Source organism: Mustela lutreola, chromosome 9, assembly GCF_030435805.1.
Source record: "Mustela lutreola isolate mMusLut2 chromosome 9, mMusLut2.pri, whole genome shotgun sequence".
Lineage (NCBI taxonomy): Eukaryota > Metazoa > Chordata > Mammalia > Carnivora > Mustelidae > Mustela > Mustela lutreola.
In genome coordinates this window covers 29,640,774-29,661,622 of record NC_081298.1, presented here as the reverse complement: position 1 = coordinate 29,661,622, position 20,849 = coordinate 29,640,774, and the positions used below count along the sequence as shown (strand labels likewise).

The following is a 20,849-nucleotide window of genomic DNA, read 5'->3' as shown; positions in this document are numbered from 1 at the left end:
ATAATTAAAACTACCACAAAATAATATGGCTCTCTTATATTTTTAAAAAAATAATCATCTATCTTGAAAGACTCAATGAGCAAACGGTTCTCCAAAGAAGACATACAAATGTCCAACAGACACATTGAAAAAATGTTCAACGTCACTCAGCATCAGGGAAATACAAATCAAAACCACAATGAAATACCACCACCTATCAGTCAGAAGAGCTAAAATTAACAAGACAGGAAACAACTAATTGTGGCGAGGATGTAGACAAAGGAACCCTCTTTCACTGTTGGTAGGAATGCAAGCTGGTACAGCCACTCTGGAAAACAGTATGGAGATTTGTCAAGAAGTTAAAAATTGAGCTACCCTACAACCCAGCAATTGCACTACTAGGTATTTATCCCAAAGAAACAAATGTAGTGGTCCAAAGGGGCACCTGCACCCCAATGTTTATAGCAGCAACGTTCACACAGCCAAATTGTGGAAAGAGCCAAGATGTCTATCAACAGATGAATCCATAAAGAAGATGTGCTGTGTGTATATATATACTGTGTGTGTGTATACACACTCACATACACATACACACATAACAGAGTATTACTGAGCCATCAGAAAGGATGAATACTTACTATTTACACAGATGTGGATGGAACTGGAGGATATTATGCTGAGCAAAATAAGACAATCAGAGAAAGACCATTATCATAGGTTTCACCCATATGCTGAACATAAGAAACAGCACAGAGGACCATAGAGAAAGGGAGGGAAAACTGAATGGGAAGGCATCATAGAGGGAGAAAAACCATGAGACTCTTAACAGTAGGAAATAAACTGGGAGTTATTGGAGGGGAGGCAGGCGAGGAGATGGGGTAACTGGGTGATGGGCATTAAGAGGGCATGTGATATGATGAGCATTGGGTATTATACACAACTGATGAATTACTGAATACTACATCTGAAGCAAATGATGTACCATATGTTAGCTAAATGAATTTAAATAAAAAATTAAGTAAGTAACTTAAGAGAAAAAAAAAAAAGAAAGACTCAATAAAATTAAGGGACAACTGCTTTGGTCAAATCCTGGGCTCTGTCCTAGGAGTTTTCCTGGAAGCAATTCTCCATGATTCCCCTTACAGGTAATCACATCTGCATTCATGGCTTCACCTACCATCTATGCTGGTAACTACTTGAGCTACATTTCCAGCACAAAGCTAGACCCATGTTTCAAACAAATACTTCCTATGTCAAAAAATTAAAGTAAAAGAAACTTTCTTCATTTTCCCCAACATTTTGTCATCATGCACCCTATCTTTCAAAACTTATCAACTGTTCCTTTGCTTCACCCCATTCATCCAGCTACAAAACCACTGCCATTTTGGCCTTCTTCTATCCCCACTGCCACTGCCAATGCCCTTTTTCAAATTCCCCTAGTCCAAGTTTAATCTCCTGCAATAGCTCAGCCAAGCTCCCTGCTCTGGCCAGTTCTCCACATAACAATCCGTCATCTTCCTCAAAGGCCAATCTGATTGTGTCAAACTTACCCGGAAACCTTTGCCCGCCTTAGCACTATATACAAAGTCCATCACAATCCAACTCCACCTTACCTCTCCTGCCGCATCTCTAGCCCTGCTCCCTAGACTGAGCAGCCCAAACTGCCACAATACTGAATGTCACTCTTCTCCCTCAACACACCTGTCCTGAAGTTCCCATGACTTAGCACATCCTGACTATCCCTATATCTTCCCTCCCTCTTGCTTCCCCACCAGTAAACTACTACTAAACACCCTTTCAGATCTCAGTTCAAATGTCCACGGTAACTCTGGAAACTGTGCCCACTGTTTCTGATGCTAGTTGAGTGATCCCTTCTCTGTCTTCAGACTTCTCATGTGGTTATTGATACAGAGAAACATCCCTGCCCACTCGGCAACTATGATTTTCTCAAGGACATTATCTCATTCACTTCTTTTTCTCCAGTGCCTAAAATATCACAGGTGTTCATGTAACATTTGCTGCCTAATGGGTAACAATACCAATACCAGCAAAGTTCACAACAACAAAAATTCTCAAGTTCTTACTACCACCAGCAGCTTACTACAAAGAAAGTCCAGGATGAACTCCTATATGAATCTATGATATTCTAGAGAGAAGAGCATTTCAGAAGCTAAAAGACTAAAGATAGAGCCTTTGTTCAAAGACATCTAAACACTGACTTGGCTCTATTTCCTCAGATAAGGAGGTGCCTTGTAGATGCCTAGTTTGGCTCAAAAACTAGGAAAGTCTGAGAGTTTATGTTAAGCATTTCCTTAAACATCCATATGAAGATTATTTGTATTATGTCTTAAATACAAATAGAAATGAAGGGGTGCCTAGCTGGCAGAGTCAAAGTGTCTGACTCTTCATTTTGGCTCAGGTCTTGATCTCAAGCTCATGAAATCGAGCCCCGACTCGGGCTCTGCGCTCATTGCAGAATCTGCTTAAGACTCTCTATCCCTCTCCGTCTGCCCCTCCTCATTCCCATGCTCCCTTGCTCTTTCAAATAAGTATATAAATCTTTAAAAAAAAAAATAGAAATGAAAACTCGGAGCCTAACAGGGTAGTACAAGAGCAAAAACTGAAGAGTTCCAGAATCAATAAAACTCAACCCTGCAAAGAAACCAGGAGCCAAAAAATATGACTCTGACACAAGCTATATTTGACTCTGCTTTGTGTGGACCCTTATTTCTTACAGTTTTCTAGATACATTATTAGCTAATAATTTGAAATGTTAATCTTGTGGGAGGGATATCTATTTCCACTCAACTATAGTCCACCTGAAATGATAAAACAGCTCCATTCTCCTAAGCTCAAAATGTTGGTGTGATATTTGTTAGCATCTCCCTCTATTTTACCTCCTTCATCAAGTGTATAACCAATTCATGATACAACTGCCATGAAAGCCTTCCTAAGATTCTTCCCTTCATCTCCATTCCCACTGCTATGCTCTACCCTAAGACCAAAATAATTCATAGTAATCTTACTGCCAAAGACCTTGGCTATCTTCACAGCTTCAGAGACCTGCCCACAAAGTCTACTAAGCACCCCACAGCCAGAACAACATTCCTAGAGCACCGATGTCACCACGTTACTACCCTTTTCAAGTGTATACAATGACTGCACAGACAAGGCTACTCAGGTTTATGTTTACCAAAGGGGGGGAGGAATAAGATTTATACTGAACTTTGTCTCATTCTAGCAGTAAGTTATATTATCCATAGATTTTTAAGTACTAGCCATCTCCATAAGACATGTTTTTCCAACAAAAATCTACCTAATATGTTTAAATATTATTTCTAAAATGTCCATTACATTTATATGGTTTGTTCAAAGATGCACTAAAAATAATCATAATGATCAGTTAATTCAGAAAAAAATCTTCATGTAAGGTCTCACGGTAACATAAAACTGAAAAAAAGGGGGCACCTGAGTGGCTCAGTGGGTTAAAGCCTCTACCTTCGGCTCAGGTCATGATCCCAGAGTCCTGGGATCGAGCCCCGCATCGGGCTCTCTGCTCAGCAGGGAGCCTGCTTCCTCCCTCTCTCTGCCTGCCTCTGCCTACCTGTGATCTCTGTCTGTCAAATAAATAAATAAAATCTTTTAAAAAAATTTTTTTAAACTGAAAAAAAAATCATTTATATACTAATCCTCGTTTTGAAGAAATACAACATACTCAACTATCTTCAATATAGAAATATATTAGAATAAAATCCTAAGGCAGAAATACACATACACAAATTAGTGCATGAAAACTGGTAAAATATGAATAAGACTGATGAAATTATATCAATGCCAATTTTCTGGTTGTGCTCATACACTATGCAACTTGTTACCATTAAGAGAAACAGATGAGAGAACAGGAGATCTCTGTACTATTTCTTACAACCTTATGTGAATCTGCAATTATCTCAAAATAAAACATTAAAAAAATTATATAGGAGGATTTGGAAACATATTACAAAGTAATCAAGATAAACAAGTCAACAGAATATAACTGACAGTCTACAAAAAGGCCCATACATCTAGAGTCAACTGACAAAGGACCCAGGACTAGTCAATAGAGAAAAAAATAGTCTCTTCAATAAATGTCACTAGAACAACTGGATATCCGCATACAAAAGAATATATAGTACCTACCTCACAGCATGTACAAAAATTAATTCAAAACAGATCAAAGACCAAAATGTAAGAACCAAACCCGTAAAACTATTAAAAATAAAACAGATGTAAATCTTCATGATCTTGGATTAGTAAATGGTTTCTCAGATAAGACAGTTAAACCACAAACAACCAAAGAAAAAAATATATAAATAAGACTTCACCAAAATTAAAAACTTTTGTATGTCAAAAGACACTCTCAAGGTTGTCTTCTTTTGTGAAAAACAACCAAAAAATTAACAGAAATTGATTGCAAATCACGTCTGATATTAGAATATCCAGAACATATAAAGAACACTTTCAACTTGCAACTCAACAATAAAAACCTGTATAAAAACCCAATAGGACCTAATTTAAAAATGGACAAAGGATGGAAGAGATAATGCTGAGTGAAATAAGTCAAGCAGAGTCAATTATCATATGGTTTTTGCTTATTTGTGGAGCATAAGGAATAACATGGGAGGACATGGGGAGATGGAGAGGAGAAGTGAGTTCAGGGAAACTGGAGGGGGAGATGAACCATGAGAGACTGTGAACTCTGAGAATCAAACTGAGGGTTTTAGAGGGAAGAGGGGTAGGAGGCTGGGTGAACCTGGTGGTGGGTATTATGGAGGGCACATATTGCATGGAGCACTGGGTGTGGTGCATAAACAATGAATTCTGGAACACTGAAAAGAAATTTTTAAAAATAAATAAAAAATTTTTGGGATGCCTGGGTGGCTCAGTTGGTTAAGCAGCTGCCTTCGGCTCGGGTCATGATCCCAGCGTCCTGGGATCGAGTCCCACATCGGGCTCCTTGCTCCGCAGGGAGCCTGCTTCTCCGTCTGACTCTGCCTTCCACTGTGTCTGCCTGTGCTCGCTCTCGCTCGCTCTCTCTAACAAATAAATAAAATCTTTTTAAAAAAATAATAAATAAATAAATAAATAAAAAATTTTTTTAAATGGGCAAAGGATCAGAGTAGACATTTCCCCAAAGATGTATAAATGCCCAATGAACACATGAAAATGCACTCAAAATCAATAGATATTAAGAAAATGCAAATCAAAGCCATTGTGGATATAAGCTATACTCACTAGGACGGCATAAAATCACAGAAGGTAAGTACTGGTGAGAATGTAGAGAAAATGGAACCCTCATAAATTCCTGGTAAGAATGTAACTGGTGTGGTCTCTGTGAAAAAGGCTTGCATTTCTTCAAAAAGTAAAACACTGAAGGGCACCTAAGTGGCTCAGTCAGCTAGGCATCGTACTCTGTATTTCGACTCAGGTCTCAAGGTCATGAGATCAAGCCCTGTATCAGTCCTGTGCTGGGCATGAAGACTGCTTGGGATTCTCTCTCTGCCCCTCCCGGTCCCTCCCTCTTTCAAAAAAAAAAAGAGAGGGGACGCCTGGGTGGCTCAGTTGGTTGGACAACTGCCTTCGGCTCAGGTCATGATCCCAGAGTCCCGGGATCGAGTCCCGCATCCGGCTCCCAGCTCCAAGGGGAGTCTGCTTCTCTCTCTGACCTTCTCCTCTCTCATGTTCTCTCTCACTGTGTCTCTCTCAAATAAATAAATAAAATCTTTAAAAAAAAAAAAAAAAGAGAGAGAGAGAGAAAAGAAAAGAAAAAAGTAAAACACTGAGTTACCACATGACCCAGCAATTTCATTCCTAGGTGTACATCCAAGAGACATACTCAGACGTCCACACAAAAATTTGTACATGAACGTTCATAGCAGCATTATTCTCAATAGCCAAAAGATGAAAACTACCTAAATGTTCATCGACTGAGGAATGGATAAATAAGATATGGCTTACACATACAATGGAATATTATTCAGCCACAAAAGGAATGAAGTACTGATCCATGACGCAAAGATGAAATCTTTCAAACATGGTAAGTAGAAGTCAGTCAAAACAATCACATATTGTATGATAATATTTACATGTGATGTATAGAATAGACAACTCCATAGACAGAAAGCTGACTGTCAGGGGTTGGGAGGAATGAGGAATGGGAAGTGGATGCTAACAGGTACAGTGTTTTCACCTGGCATAATGAAAATATTCTTGAATTAGATCATGATAATGGTTGCACAACTTTATGAATATACTAAAAGTCACTGAACTGTGCACTTTAAAGTGGTGAGCTTTATGACATGTGACATCTAAATCAGTGTGCAGAATTCATAAGCCAGAAAAGAATTATAAAATTATATCGGGTTATTTGAGTGAAAATAAGAATTTAAGCAAAAAAAAAAAAAGGAACAGTACAAAAATTGACTTAAAGAAGACTGTACACGTATTTTTTTTTAAAGATTTTATTTATTTATTTGAGAGAGAAGGAGAGACAGACAGAGAGCATGAGCATTGGGGAGGAGGCAGAGGGCAGAGGGAGAAGCAGACTCCCCTCTGAGCAGGGAGTCCAAAGCGGGACTCAATCCCAGGACCCTGAGATCATGACCTGAGCCGAAGACAGAAGCTTAACCAACTGAGCCACCCAGGTGTCCCTATACATGTATTTTTTTTTAAATGAAAGGGGATAGTTATCAAATTGCTATGGACTTTGGTTTCTATCCAATAAATTTTTTAAAATAACATAATTTTTTAAAATAACATAATTTTTTAGTAACTATTCTTTGCAACTATATAAATCCCTTTCTAAAAAATGATATATGTCAACAGTCTGTCAACCTAAAAGTATGCAAGGAAGTAAAAAGAATCTTAAAATTATTTTGGAGGTGCTTCAGAAGTTTGAAGATAACTACCTGATATAAAAATCATACACAGGTACACGAAGAAATATGTAAAGAATGTTAATTGTAGGGCGCCTGGGTGGCTCAGTGGGTTAAGCCGCTGCCTTCGGCTCAGGTCATGATCTCAGAGTCCTGGGATCGAGTCCCGCATCGGGCTCTCTGCTCAGCAGAGAGCCTGCTTCCCTCTCTCTCTGCCTGCCTCTCCATCTACTTGTGATTTCTCTCTGTCAAATAAATAAATAAAATCTTTAAAAAAAAAAAAAAAAGAATGTTAATTGTAGCTGTTTTGATAACAGGACAAGTTGGAAAAATCTAAATGCCCGTCAGCAGGAGAATGGGTAAATAAGTTGGAGTTCTATACTGAATATAGCTATGAATCAACTAGAACTACAGTTATCAATACAAACAAATCTCAAAAGCATTTAAAAATGGGGCTTTGGTGAAAAAAAAAAAACATGTATAGAATAGTTACTTTTTATGACGTCTGAAAACATGATCTTGTTTTTGGAATGTGACGTCTGAAAACATGATCTTGTTTTTGGAATGTATGTATGTGTCTGTAATAAAAGTAGAAATATGCAAGGAAATAATAAACATCAACTTCACCATGTTAGTTACCTCTGCGAAGAGCTTTAAGGGGAACAGGATTAGCAAGGAATAACATGGGGACTTTGGTTGGTATCTGTAACATGTTATATTATATAACTTAATGTTATTATATCATAAAAATAATATGAAGGAAATTCAGCAAAGGTAGGTTGTAAGGTTGCAGGTACAAAGATGTTCATTTCATTACTCTTTGTATCTCTTCCATAAGTTTGAAATGTTTCATATTATAAGGAAGTTAAAGTTAGCCAGAAACTGAGCCAGCACCAAACATAATTCCTTTAAAGCAACCATTTAGGGGCACCTGGGTGGCTCAGTCAGTTCAGTGTCTGCCTTCGGTTCAGGTCATGATCCCAGAGTTCTGGGACTGAGTCTCACACTGGGCTCCTTGATCAGAAGGGGGCCTGCTTCTCCCTCTGCCTCTGCCTACCACTCCTCCTGCTTGTGCTCTCTCTGTCTCTCTTCCTGACAAATAAATAAAATCTTTTAAAAATAATATTAATAATAAAAATAATAAACCAACAATTTAGTTACTTTAAAGCAACTGTCATGGTTGGTCAATATTTGTCAACCAGTGGTCCAAAAGATGTTCTGAATAAAAGACAGTACTAGCATCTACTAAAAGAGAAGCATAGGACATGATATTTAAATACACAATACAGAAGGGCATAAAAGAAATCTAATTCTGAAAATTTGCCTCAAGATCATCTTGCCAAACCTTCTGATCAAAATCCTTGTATAGCTTTGCAAGATGTCTCTAGTACTTCAAAAAAAAAAATGTTAAAAGGGGAAAATTAAGTGACAATTATAGTCAATCTGGCCTTTCTGCTCAATTTTGAACAAAACCATTTACACAGAAAATGCTTACAAATAGCTGGAAACCACTATCATTTTATGATTTAGAAAAATAACACCAAAAAATATTTCTAAGACATAATTTTTAAAGCACAAATGCATAAATACCAAACATGAGGACAGAAAAGTCTACTTTTCTAGCACAGAATCTGCATTGTAATATAAATTCAATCCAAAATTAAGTGTCATTTTTTTGTCTATAAATCTTGCTTTCCCTTAAAAAATTAATTTAAAATACATTAAACAACATGTTCTACATGTTAAGCAGGAAAAAGATGAAATTTTTCTTTTAATATTGTGAACACCATTACAAATTATATTTAAAATGTATGTTATAGTCTTTATTAAGAAATTACTTTTTAATCTATTTAAAATCATCATATCAAAAACAGGATACTTTTTTGAAAAAGATTATTCTTTAATTCCTAAGAGTCCACAAGAGCATACTTTTTTCTAAGATTTTATTTATTTATTTGATAGACAGAGATCACAAACAGGCAGAGAGGCAGGCAGAGAGACAGGGGGAAGCAGGCTCCCTGCTGAGCAGAAAGCCTGACGAGGGGCTCAATCCCAGGACCCCAAGACCATGACCTGAGCCAAAGGCAGAGGCTCAAAACCCACTGAGCCACCACGCCCCAAGATTATACATTTTTGTGAAGGGATGTGTGATCAAAAAATACAGGAAATACTGGTCAAGAAAGGTGACTTACATGTCTCTTAAGAGCACCCGATACAGTCCCAGCCCCTAATGCTTATAGGCTTGCGAGTAAACAAAATAGAAAATTCTTAATTAGACTGCACAAAAGACCAAGAGGAATTAACTGGAAAATTCATTCAACTTATAACTGTATACTATTAATGTCAAATTCTAAAAAGATAAACAGGCAAGTCAGCCATGACTAAAATTAACTTCTATAAGTGCAAGAGAATTCTAGATGAGTAAACATGTAAACAAATAGCTAGAACTAAAGTTTACTCACAGTTAACGTGAAAAGACAGAAAACTTAAGAGAATTAAAAATTGAGAGACCAAGGGGCACCTAGGTGGGTCAGCTGGTTGAGTGCTGGACTCTTGGTTTCAGCTCAGATCATGAGCTCAGAGTCAAGAGATGGGAGTCCCAATTTGGGCTCCATGCTCAGCCGGGAGTCCACTGGAGAAACTCTCCCTCTACCCTCCCCACTGCTCACATGTGCATGCTCATTCTCTCTCTCTAATATATAAATAAATCTTTTTAAAAATTGAGAGAATAAAATAGAACCAGGGTCCCAAGTGCTAAAAGAAAAGCATCCAAAGGAAGAGGACATCCACAAAATGGTAAGAAAGAAAAATGCCAAGACAAATAGGAGAAAGCCATCCTCAAAAGGGGAAATGAGACAACATCTGGCTGATTATAAAGGGCTAGTTTGAAAGTACAGGGAGAAAGAGGAAATGGAAGGAAGAGAGTCAGGAACTGAAGAATGAGATTAGGATACAATATATGGATGGCACTCACTTTTGCCACAATGCATTGAAGAAATCACAAAGTGATAAAGAGTGTAAGTGAGAAACATAGGCCAGCAGCTGATAAATTTCCCAACACAAATACTCTGAAAAGTACAACAGTGGTTTTCATTTCAGGTTTAGAAATCAGACTGTGTTAAAGGGAAAAGCCAGTATGATTTCTGTTCAGCCACAGTACCAGATATCTACTTCTGTATTTAATACTCAAGATAAACATAACCTATAAGTTATTAAGTCAGTTCATCATATTAGAAAGACTGTTTTGATCATACATACTCTGTTTTTCTCCTATATATTTATCCGTCCTCTACACTGTAGTAAATAAAAAGCCTATCTTGGGAACCTTTCACAGAAGTAAAGCTTAAATGTCAGATATCTGCTTTCAAACATATACCATGTGCAATTATATTAAAACATCAGGCTCAACTTTTCTGTTTACTTAGTAAACTTATTTTTACCTTTCCAAATAAGTAAATTCTATCCTCTAGGAATCAGTGCTCGCTTCGGCAGCACATATACTATCCTCTAGGAATCAGCAAAAAAGCCTCAAATGTTTATTATATAGTATTTTACATACTTAAGTTTTCATCCAACATAACATAATTTTATACCATATAAGCATGTATTTTGTTGATTCCTCCCATTTTCTATCCTCCCCCACCCCCATTGAAAAACCAGGGAACGAATTACGGCCGTTCAGTGACTTAACTTGAGTGCCAGACTAAAACTCAGTATGGCACAATCCTCACTGCGACAATGTCAAAGAGCCAGCATAATGCATTCCACATAGTGGGACCCTCACAACCCCTAGTAATGACTGAGTGAATTCCTGGTAAACTAGGGGGCTGGCATTTCATTACTTGATACAGTATTTTCCAGAGCATTCCCAATTTTTCTCACAGACACCTATTGAGTATTCACCAAATGGGAGGTTCTAGGAATATGCAGGGGTGTCACTGTTTTTCCCTCCCCAGCATGGGCCCCACTTTTCCGGTACAGTATGTGTTCCCTTCCCTTTTCCTGCTCCCCTCTTCTCAGTCTGTGCCACTTACTCCATCTAATAGAACTGGACCTCACATTCCAGTTCCACAGCAGGTATGCAAGTCAGGTCTGATGAATCAGGACATTCCCCATGACCCCAAAGATTGCTTCAGTAAAGGACAAGGGACCAGTGAGATTCTCAGCACTGCTTATTTGCAACAAGCTTCTAAGAAAGGGTCATTCTTCTCCAGTGGAGGATGCTAAGCCAGTTTGATTTAACTTCTGGAGATACCACCTGAAGACAGCCTGCCTGAAAATGAGGCCAGCAGAAGGCAGATCAAAGCTAAGAGATGGAGGGAGAGAGACCAAGTGGTCTCCTGGATCCAGACACACACAAACCCAACAAAATCCCCTTGACTTTTCTGTCCCATGAACCAATAAATCTCTCCCATATTTTTTCTCTTAAGCTTGTCTGAGTTGGGTATCTGTTACTAAAAGAACCTTGAAGGGCACCTGGGTGGCTCAGTAGTTTAAAGCCTCTGTCTCAGGCTCAGGTCATCATCCCAGGGTTCTGGGATGGAGCCCCGCATCAGGCTCTCTGCTAGGCAGGGAGCCTACTTCCCTTCCTCTCTCTCTGCCTGCCTCTCTGCCTACTTGTAATCTCTGTCTGTCAAATAAATAAATAAAATCTTTAAAAAAAAAACTTGACAGGAATTGTACCCAATACAATTTAGAAATACAAATTAATGAGCCCTCACATAGGAAATTGGCTAAATAGAGGGGAGGTACAGGGCAGTGAGAACAGCCTCATTCCCAGGCAGAAGCTGGCAAACTGAGTTGCGCAGTATCAAAGAAACAAACTAAAACCACTGCCTGTGGTAACTCACGGTTCCGATCATGTGCCCATCAACACTAAAAAACTAAAAGATTTGGCAAGAAAATGTCACAAATTTAGACCACGGTCTATCATGGTTCTAAGAGAATATGGCTCAAACTCCTCAGTGCCGAATATGAAGACTTTCATGATCCAGTCCTATGTTCGTCTGCATGTTAGGAACTGCTCTATAGTGTAAGGAACAGAAATCCCACTGTAACTGCCTTAAGAGAAACCCGGACTTGGGGCGCCTGGGTGGCTCAGTGGGTTAAGCCGCTGCCTTCGGCTCAGGTCATGATCTCAGGGTCCTGGGATCGAGTCCCGCATCCGGCTCTCTGCTCGGCGGGGAGCCTGCTTCCTCCTCTCTCTGTCTGCCTGTCTCTCTGCCTACTTGTGATCTCTCTCTGTCAAATAAATAAATAAAATCTTAAAAAAAAAAAAAAGAGAAACCCGGACTGCAGCACCTCACCAAAACTGAAAAGTATACCTTCGGGCAACAATTGATCCAGAGATCCAGAAAAGTCATCAGGTCTCCAGCTCCGTTTCTCTGACATCCTCCCACTTCTAGAAGTTACTCTGACCACAGGTGGGCTCCTCTCACAACAATACTAGCTATAATAACTCGCGGTTTTATTTCCTCAGCACACAAAGCAGAAGACGACAAAGCATCTCCTTCATGAGCATCCAGAGGAGAGAGTCCTCCAGCAAGCCCTGAGATTCACTTAGACTGAGTCAGGTTGGATCACATGCCTACCTCCAAACAATCATTACCACCGGAGGCTGGAATGCCCTGATGGCTTAGCCCAGGTCAAAGATGCATCCTGAGGTTGAAGGGTGATGGGAAAGCAAGAGAGAAGGTCATTAACATCTTCCAGTCTCACACCTTTCCAAGGCATTCCTCACAAGTTATGCTCCGACAACATGCATCTATATTCAGTTCTCTAAGGGCTGTGGTTTGAATTGTGTCCCACAAAATGTTATGCTGAAGCCTTAGGCCTCAACACCTGGGAATGTGACCTTATTTGGAAACAGTCTTTGCAGATGATCAAACTAAGAATGAAGTCATACTCATATGTCCAACATGACTGGCATCCTCACAAAAGAAGAGGCACACGGGGAGAGGTCGGCTTGAGTCTGAAGCAATGGAGGCAGAGACTGAAGTGATGCATGTACAAGCCAAGGAATGCTAAGGACTGCTGGCAATTCCAGCAGCTAAGAGAAAGACATGGAACAGATTCTCGCTCAAAACTTTCAGAGAGCACATGGCCCTGCGGACACTATTACAGGCTTGTGACCTCCAGAACAGTAAGAGATTACATTTCTGTTGGTTTAAGCCATCCAGTTTGTGGTACTTTGTTACAACCAACCTAGGAAACTAATACACTTAAGTAAGCACAACAGCCCACGATTCTTTGCCTTTGTACATACACTCTCTTTTCTCCTGGAATGCCCATCTCTCCCAGACGGTCTATTCACAATTAAACCTCAGATCTGCCCAAATGGTCTCTTCTTTGGGATGCCTTCCACCACGGCCCTCAAAAAGAGTTAGTCTCTCCACTACATCTTAGTCCAGCACACAATACTGCCCATATTTTTACTATTAAGTTCTAATTGCCTGTGTGCACAGAATTCGCTTCAGAATTATGAGCTCTCCAATGGGAAACCAAGGCCCGATTCTTACCCACCTTCATATCCTCAAGGCAGTGCATGGTACCTAACACATAATAATCACTCAAAAGCTTGGGCGCCTGGGTGGCTCAGTGGGTTAAGCCTCTGCCTTCGGCTCAGGTCATGATCTCAGGGTCCTGGGATCGAGTCCCACATCGGGCTCTCTGCTCAGCGGGGAGCCTGCTTCCTCCTCTCTCTCTGCCTGCCTCTCTGCCTACTTGTAATCTCTCTCTGTCAAATAAATAAATAAAATCTTAAAAAAAAATAATAATAATAATCACTCAAAAGCTATCTATGAATTGAACAGACTGATGACTCATCTCAGAAAAAAGATAATGGGTATGATTACGGAGAATTGGCTGTTATGGATATAGAGAACTGAAGATGGACCTTGAGGTAGAACTAGATAAGTAGAAAAGAATCTGGGGGCAGGGATGAGGAAAGCTGTTAAATTTAGCAAATATGCAGGAAAAACTACAATGTAGAAGAATTTGGGTAGAGAGAAAGGAATGTGTGTGAGGCAATGGGAGCCTTCTGCTCAGAGTCATTTTACAGGTAATAAGAGGAGTAGGGAAAAAAAGGTTTCTCAGCAAGACAGTGACACCATGTTTTCAGGGGATTTCTATGACAAAGTGTAGGATGGACTCCAGAGGTGCAAAGAGATCAGACAGGGCAAAAGAGAGGAAGCTCAGCAAGGAGGTAAAGGGCCAGGTGCTCTAGGATAGCAGGAGCAAGAGTGGAAAGGAACAAAATTTTAAGACTTACGGAAACAAAGAATAAACACAAAGAGCGAAGGATTACTCCAATGGTTGACCTTTGGTTATCTCACATAGGATTTACTACTGAAATAAGGGAGGATAAAGGGAAAGACTACTCTTTTTGAGGAGAATAAAAGTTCGTTTCAGATGGCTTACTATGAGGTGACAGTAAAACATCCCCCAAAAAGATGCCCAGCAAACAGAAGACAATGAAGTACATGAGATTTATGGTATGGCAGATTTTCCTTATTCTAGATATGGCAGGTATATGGGTAAAGATGACTTTTTTCATTCTTTCATCCAACAAATATTTATTGCACACCATGTCCTAGGCACTGTTCTAGGCTCTGGGAATAGGACAACAAGCAAAACTAACAGAAATCCCTGTCCTCATGGAGCTTATATTCTATTAGAGAAAACAGAAAAGCCTAGTTGACTCATGAACATAAATTTAGGGCTTTAGGTAAATACTACTTACTGTAACTATAAACACCCTCTGTTTGTTTGGGTTTCTTTTAGCCTTTTTCTTTTTTCAAATTTTATTTTCCAGAATTTTCATTTCACTAGTTATAGGTACTTATGTCCTTGACCAGTAGCCAAACAGGTTCCAGTGAGTTGTTTTGTTTTGTTTTTCTTTTTTTTTTAATCCTGGCTTTACTGTTGTAATAAACCTATTTTTCCTTCTTTGTCTCTGTTTCTCAATGGCATTAGGCAGCCCTTCCAAAGAATTTCATGTAGGGTGACTGGACTCAGAAAATGAGAGGCTAGGGGTGCCTGGGAGGCTCAGCCGGTTAAGCAGCTGCCTTTGGCTCAGGTTATGATCCCAGGGTCCTAGGATGGAGCTCTGCAGCCAGCTCCCTACTAGGCAGGAAGCCTGCTTCTCCCTCTCCCACTCCCCCAGTGTGTATTCCCTCTCTCGCTGTCTCTCTGTCAAATAAATAAATAAATAAATCTTTAAGAAATAAAGAAAGAGAGAAAATGAGAGGCCGAATGGCACAATGGAAAGCAAGAGAGTGGGAATTAACAAAGCCTGAATTCAAATCCCAGACCAGTTTTTCACAAGTTGTGTGAGCTGGTCCAAGTTACTCAGTATCTCCAAGCTTCAGTTCACCCACCTGTGAAATGGGAATAACTTCACTCTAAGGAATAAAAGGAGTAATTTCTAAAAGGCACTTGACACAACACCTAGGAGAAAATGGAGAACTGTTGGTGGCAGCTAGTGTTGGGACTATTACTACCATTACTCCATATGCCGGGAACAAAATAGATGCTCAGTAAATGCCGACTTCTTTCCTTATTCTAGAGAAGGTAAGTTCTTAACATCCTGGGTAATTATAAGGCTCCCATTCACTAGGCTATTCCAGTCTATCCTCTCCATACTTCAGGAACGCAGAAGAATTAAATGCATATTAATTTCATAAGTGGACTTAATATCTTTTTTTCTAATTTGATGGGATGTATTTATCATCTGAAGAAAAATTTGCATGGTAATGTCACAAGTAGAAAAGAATGATCACTGAATTATGAACAGTAACATAAAACTGAATGAAACTGGCTGCTTTAGAAATCGTCTTACAAAGATTCCACAGTTATTTTTACTAAACTGACACCAATAATATTGTCCCATGTGGTAATCATTTCTGGAGTACCTTTCATTTGGAAAAAAAGTTAAGTGATTTTCTACCTGCAACCATACACTAATACAAATTTCATACAACACCCCCCCAGAGTCACTCAGAAGATTAAATGGTATAATGTATATGAAAATGTATGACCAGATCCCCGGCATATGCTATGCATTCAGTGATAACTTGGGGGAGATCTAATCCTCTTATCCTACATTCCTTTCAATTACTAGGAAAGACCTTCTAACAACAATTATAACACAAAATTTATGGAACTAAAAAGATTTAAAAACACATTGCCTTGATGCCATTCCATAACAGAAAGGTATTCATTTGAATGTCTCTTCGTTTAATAACAAAAAGGTCTGTGAGTTAAATGAAGATACGTACCACTATAATCAAAACCAACATTTCAGTCTTTCCCTAAAATAATCCTTCCACTAACAATTTAATGAAAGTTTTTTAAAAGGCCAGAGACGTTAAATTCCTCTTACATTCATTTTAAAAAATGCAAATTCCAGAAGCCCACAAAATATACCAGAGTCATCGGAACCAAAGTCATAACTATTTGCCCAGGAGACAGCACCGCCACCAGCTTGAACCCGCTTAAATGGAGCATCCACGATAACCAGGGGAGCCCCTCCACTCACGCATGACTCCATCTGAGACAGCCAGTGTCAGGACTGCTTATTCCCCACAACAAGTGGCTCTTCTCCGATCTTCTGGATGAGAGAGACCTGCTCTTTCTCCCTGGCTGTGTCCCTCTATATCAAGATGACCTCCAACACTTACGCCTGTCCTGCCAAGTGGATACCCTGAAAGCACCTAATCTCAGTGTAGAAAACCTGCTTCTCCTGTGTCCCTGTGTCTGTTAATGGTATTACTATCCCCTCAGCCACCCAAGATAGGATCTAGTTTTCTTTCCCTCACCAACCCTCTCCCTTCCAAGAACAAACCAGTTTCAAAGCAAGATCTGTCTTTTACCTCTGCAATACCAGCTAGGACGCACCCTGCCTCCATCCCCACAGCCTATCCTAGGTTCTCATTACTGCCGTCCGGACCCTGCCCAACACCTCCCACCCAGTTGCCCACCATCTCTCATGCTTACAATAAGTCCACCTACTCTGGGTAGTAAAGACTGATCTTGCTAGCATGTCCCTCTACACCCTCTGGGCCCCCACTGCCTCATCAGAACTTAAAGGGTTCTCATCTGACACAACCAACTATTCACTTGCTTCTAGAAGCACCTCAAATTCAAAAGGTTCTGGCGGCCTTAACTTCAAGGCCGTTCCTGCTCTGGCTCCCATCTAAAAGCCTGTCATGTCGTGAAAATTCAAGTTAACTGTGCCATTCTACTGCTCAAGAGCTAAAGGTCAAAATTCTCAACCCAACCTACAGGGCTTCACATGGCCTGCCCCCCACCCCCCATCTCTTCAGTCTTGCCATGCTCTCGTTTGCTCCCTGCCTCAGCTATGCAGCCTTCTCTTCAGCTTGCCATGATGCCCCTCATCCCCAAGCCTCTGTACATGCTGGCCCCTTAGCATCCCACCCCTCACGTAGGTAGTGCTATCCCACCCCTCAGATCCCAACTCGAAGGTCACTTACTCAGCCACTAGTCTTAACATTTTAAACTAAGTCAAGTCCTCTGCTTGCCCCGTCCTTTGCCTCCACAGACTCAAGCAAAATACTAATAAATTGATTATTAGATTTCTTACTCCCAAGCTAGAATACAAGCTCCACAAGAGAAGGATTGTGTCGGTCTTGTTTGCCACTGTATCTCACAATTTACTCCAGAACAGCCCTCGACAAATATATGTAGGCTAATGTAATTCATAAATCACAATACCCTAAGTAAGTTACATCCCAAGATGCACTACACACTGGTCTTGAAAGCACCTGGTTTCTCCATAACAATAAAGTGCTCAGCTCCTCAATGTTCTCTGAGTTCTTCCCCTGAAAAACTGACATTATATGCGTCTATAAGTCTACCATTCCAAACCTCCACAATTTTGTTTGCAACCTTCCTCCCATCTGGAATTTTTTCTCCAGCTACATAGTTCCAAAGCCTACTTGCTTCAAATGCTCAAATCCAATGTCACTTTCTCCTGGAAGTCTTCCTTGCATTCCCACAGCTAGTCACAACCTCCCTCCCTGAATTCCCACAGGTTCTCCAAGGTCTCATTCAGGTCAGATCAAATGTCACTTCAAATGAGAGGTTTCTCCTAAAACTTTAGGAGAAACTCACTAGTTATAATTCTCTATCAGGCTGTCCTGTTTTATTTTCTTGACAGCATTGTTATCTGAAATTATCTTGTTCATTTATTTCTTTATTTATTTGCTTATTTACCAATTAACTGCCTGTGTCCCCCCCCTCCTAAAATGTAAAACCCCTAAGAGGAGGGACCCTGTCTGTCTGAGTCTCGGTATTTCCCCACTCCTCCACAGCTAACATCAAAAGTCTTTCGTAAAATCTGCCAAAGGCATGAATGACTCTGTAGTTCTTATGACTAGAGTCATCTGTGTACCTGTCTTTCTCTTGCTGTATTCCAAACTCCATGTAGACTAGGCCAAAGTCTGGCTAATCTATTTGTTCGTGTGTATTACCTGGAAATCCTTCCACAATTAAAGCAAATAATAGATGACTACTAATGAATGATTTAATGATCTCTCCAGGAGGTACTGTCCCAAACCAGGCCAACTCAGAACTCCATATTCTCCAGAAACCAGGGCAAACAAGAACCTCCTTCTATGCCCTCTCCACCCAGTTCCAATCAGCTGCCTCTAGTGAGCTTCAAAAGGCTAGTTTTCTCACTTTCCTCTATCCAACAACCACTCCTTCTTCTATCTCTGATATCTCACAATCCTAACCTAACCTCTCCCCTCTATCTTGAGCCAACAAATCACTTCCAGGGCCCTGTTCCTTCTGAGTACCCTAAATCTCCAATGAGTTGGGTAATTCATCAAGCCCTAGGGAACAAGGGGATGTTAAAAGGAAGTGTTGAAGTAAGACTAGCTCTCTCATCTTTTCCTGTATACCTCGTTTATCCGAAAGAGGCCCAGTTTCAGGGACTGGCTTTGATACTCTTTGGGACCCTGAGCTTTCTTCTCCTGTACCCGCCGCACCCAAACCTCTCTGGGGTGCCTCCACCCTTGCCTCGAATCTGTTCAGCTTCCGGTACAAGAGGACCCTTGGCCAGAGACAATGATCTCCTCGGGAGCAAATGATCCTCAAACACCGTGGGGCGGCTCTATCCTCCCCACTTTCTGTCCGGCATCTGCCTCCGGCCTGGAACCATCTCGCGCGCCCCATAGCCTCAGCCTCCCTCTGGGCCCGACCCTCCAACACTACCCCCCACTCACCTGAAGCGGCCCCCGCAGTGCTGGCACTGCTCGCCCACCCAGCCAGCGGGGCAGACGCACTGGCCGGTGCCAGGGTTGCAGCGGCCGCCGTTGACACAGGGTCGGTCACATTCCTTGGCCTCGGCTGCGGCTGAGCCCGACACCGCCGCCGCCGCCGCCGCGGCCTCGGCCGCCCAGGGCAGCAGCAGCAGCGGCGGGAGCAGCAGCAGCAGCAGCAGCAGCAGCAGCCGCCGCCGCGGGAGGCGCAGCCCGGCCCCCAGCCCCGGCCTCCCAGCACCGGTCGCGTCCCAGTCCCGGTGCTGCCCGCCGTTCCTGCCAGCAGGCGCTGTCGTCGCCGCCGTTCTCCTCCTCAGCCTCGCCTGAGTCGCCGCCGCCACCGCCACCATCTTCCCGGGGCTAAGACGGCGCCCCGCGAACACATACACACACACCGCACGGCCGGCTCCGCTTTGCCTGGCCGTGCGGGGCGGGGCCGTGCGGACGGTGGCTCGGGCGGTCAATCCTGAGGGCGGGGCCAGAGCTGCGCAGCAGGCGGGCGAAGCGTGCGTGCGGGGGCGGGGCGCAGCGCGCGGCCCCTCCTCCTGCACCCGGGGCCTTGGAGGCGGGTCTCGGGCGCCGGGTGTGCAGGTTGTTGAGAACCCTCCCGCCTCGAGTTCAAGGCGCATTAGCGCTCCAATTTTGCCCTTCGCGCGGCCCGGCGGTGACAGGTTAGCATCCCTGAGGCGTCCTCTTCCCGTTGACTGCCTGGGAGCCATCCGCTCTGCTTGGTGGGCGACCGTGATGAGCACTGCCCTCCCGGAACCCCCGGCTCTGCCCCGACTCTACCTGCGGGGCAGAAAGGGCCTAGGAGTCTTCGTCGTGGTGTGTACGGTGGTGTGCCCTACTGTTGAAGGAGTGCTGTGTACCAGCCTTCGCTTTCCCCTCCGTAAAGTAGGGATAACGAAGTAACACGTGTGTTAAGAAACCAGTGCATAGGCTATGCGCCATAAATGCCTCTAGGCAGAGTGAAGACGCACAGAGCCCAGCCTTTCTTGATTCAGGCTGATCCAGTGGCCGACCAGACCCCCCACCTTTAATAATGTGGAGGAAGTGCGGGGCTACCTTACAACCCCACTCTTTGTTCTCAAACCTCTCTGAAGAGAAGCCAGCATAAAATTAGGAATTGGAGCACCCTCAGCCCACACGCGTCTGCTCCTAGAGCCGTTCTTTTCAGGGAGTTTGTTACTTTGGTGGCCCCCCTAAAACTTGCCTCCTCACAGTATAACCTTATGTGGTCGTCGACCCTGGAACCTGGACTGGACCTGTGATTTGATTTAACCAATGGAAGAATGTGCAGAAGTGACTGTGCCAATTACAGAGATGAGCTTAGGGAATACCTGGTAACCTTGATTTCAAGCTCATTATAATTCTGAGCTGCTCCCCTTCTTCCACCTTGCTGTAGAAAGATGGCACACAGAGACCACCACATGAAGAGGCAAAAACCCTGAGACTACATGGAGGAAAAGTAAGGACCCAGTTATCACCAAGAACTGATGTCCCAGACACATGAACCCTGATGAACCCAGATGAACCCTGATGAGTCCCTGCTGAGGGACCAGTCATGGAGGGGAGAAGCCATCTGAGCTGTTCCTCATTACCTAAAACAGAGGTAAGTGTTTCCTACTGTGCCTTTTCCAAAATCCTAAGAAATGGTAACTTGGGTGCTGGT

General features: G+C 42.0%; 1 protein-coding gene across 2 annotated transcripts in view; it reads right to left on the bottom strand.

Annotated features, from left to right (window-relative positions):
* The window catches only part of ATRN (attractin), a 148,755-nt gene extending 129,125 nt beyond the window's left edge, over window positions 1-19,630 (bottom strand). The window contains exon 1 of one of the 2 annotated variants that reach the window (XM_059133815.1): window positions 19,142-19,630. In XM_059133815.1, coding sequence (XP_058989798.1) covers window positions 19,142-19,527 — 386 coding nt within the window. In that variant the 5' untranslated portion in view covers window positions 19,528-19,630. The remainder of the gene's footprint in view (window positions 1-19,141) is intronic. The other variant, XM_059133813.1, reaches the window with a different exon arrangement.
* Window positions 19,631-20,849: the final 1,219 nt, after the last annotated feature.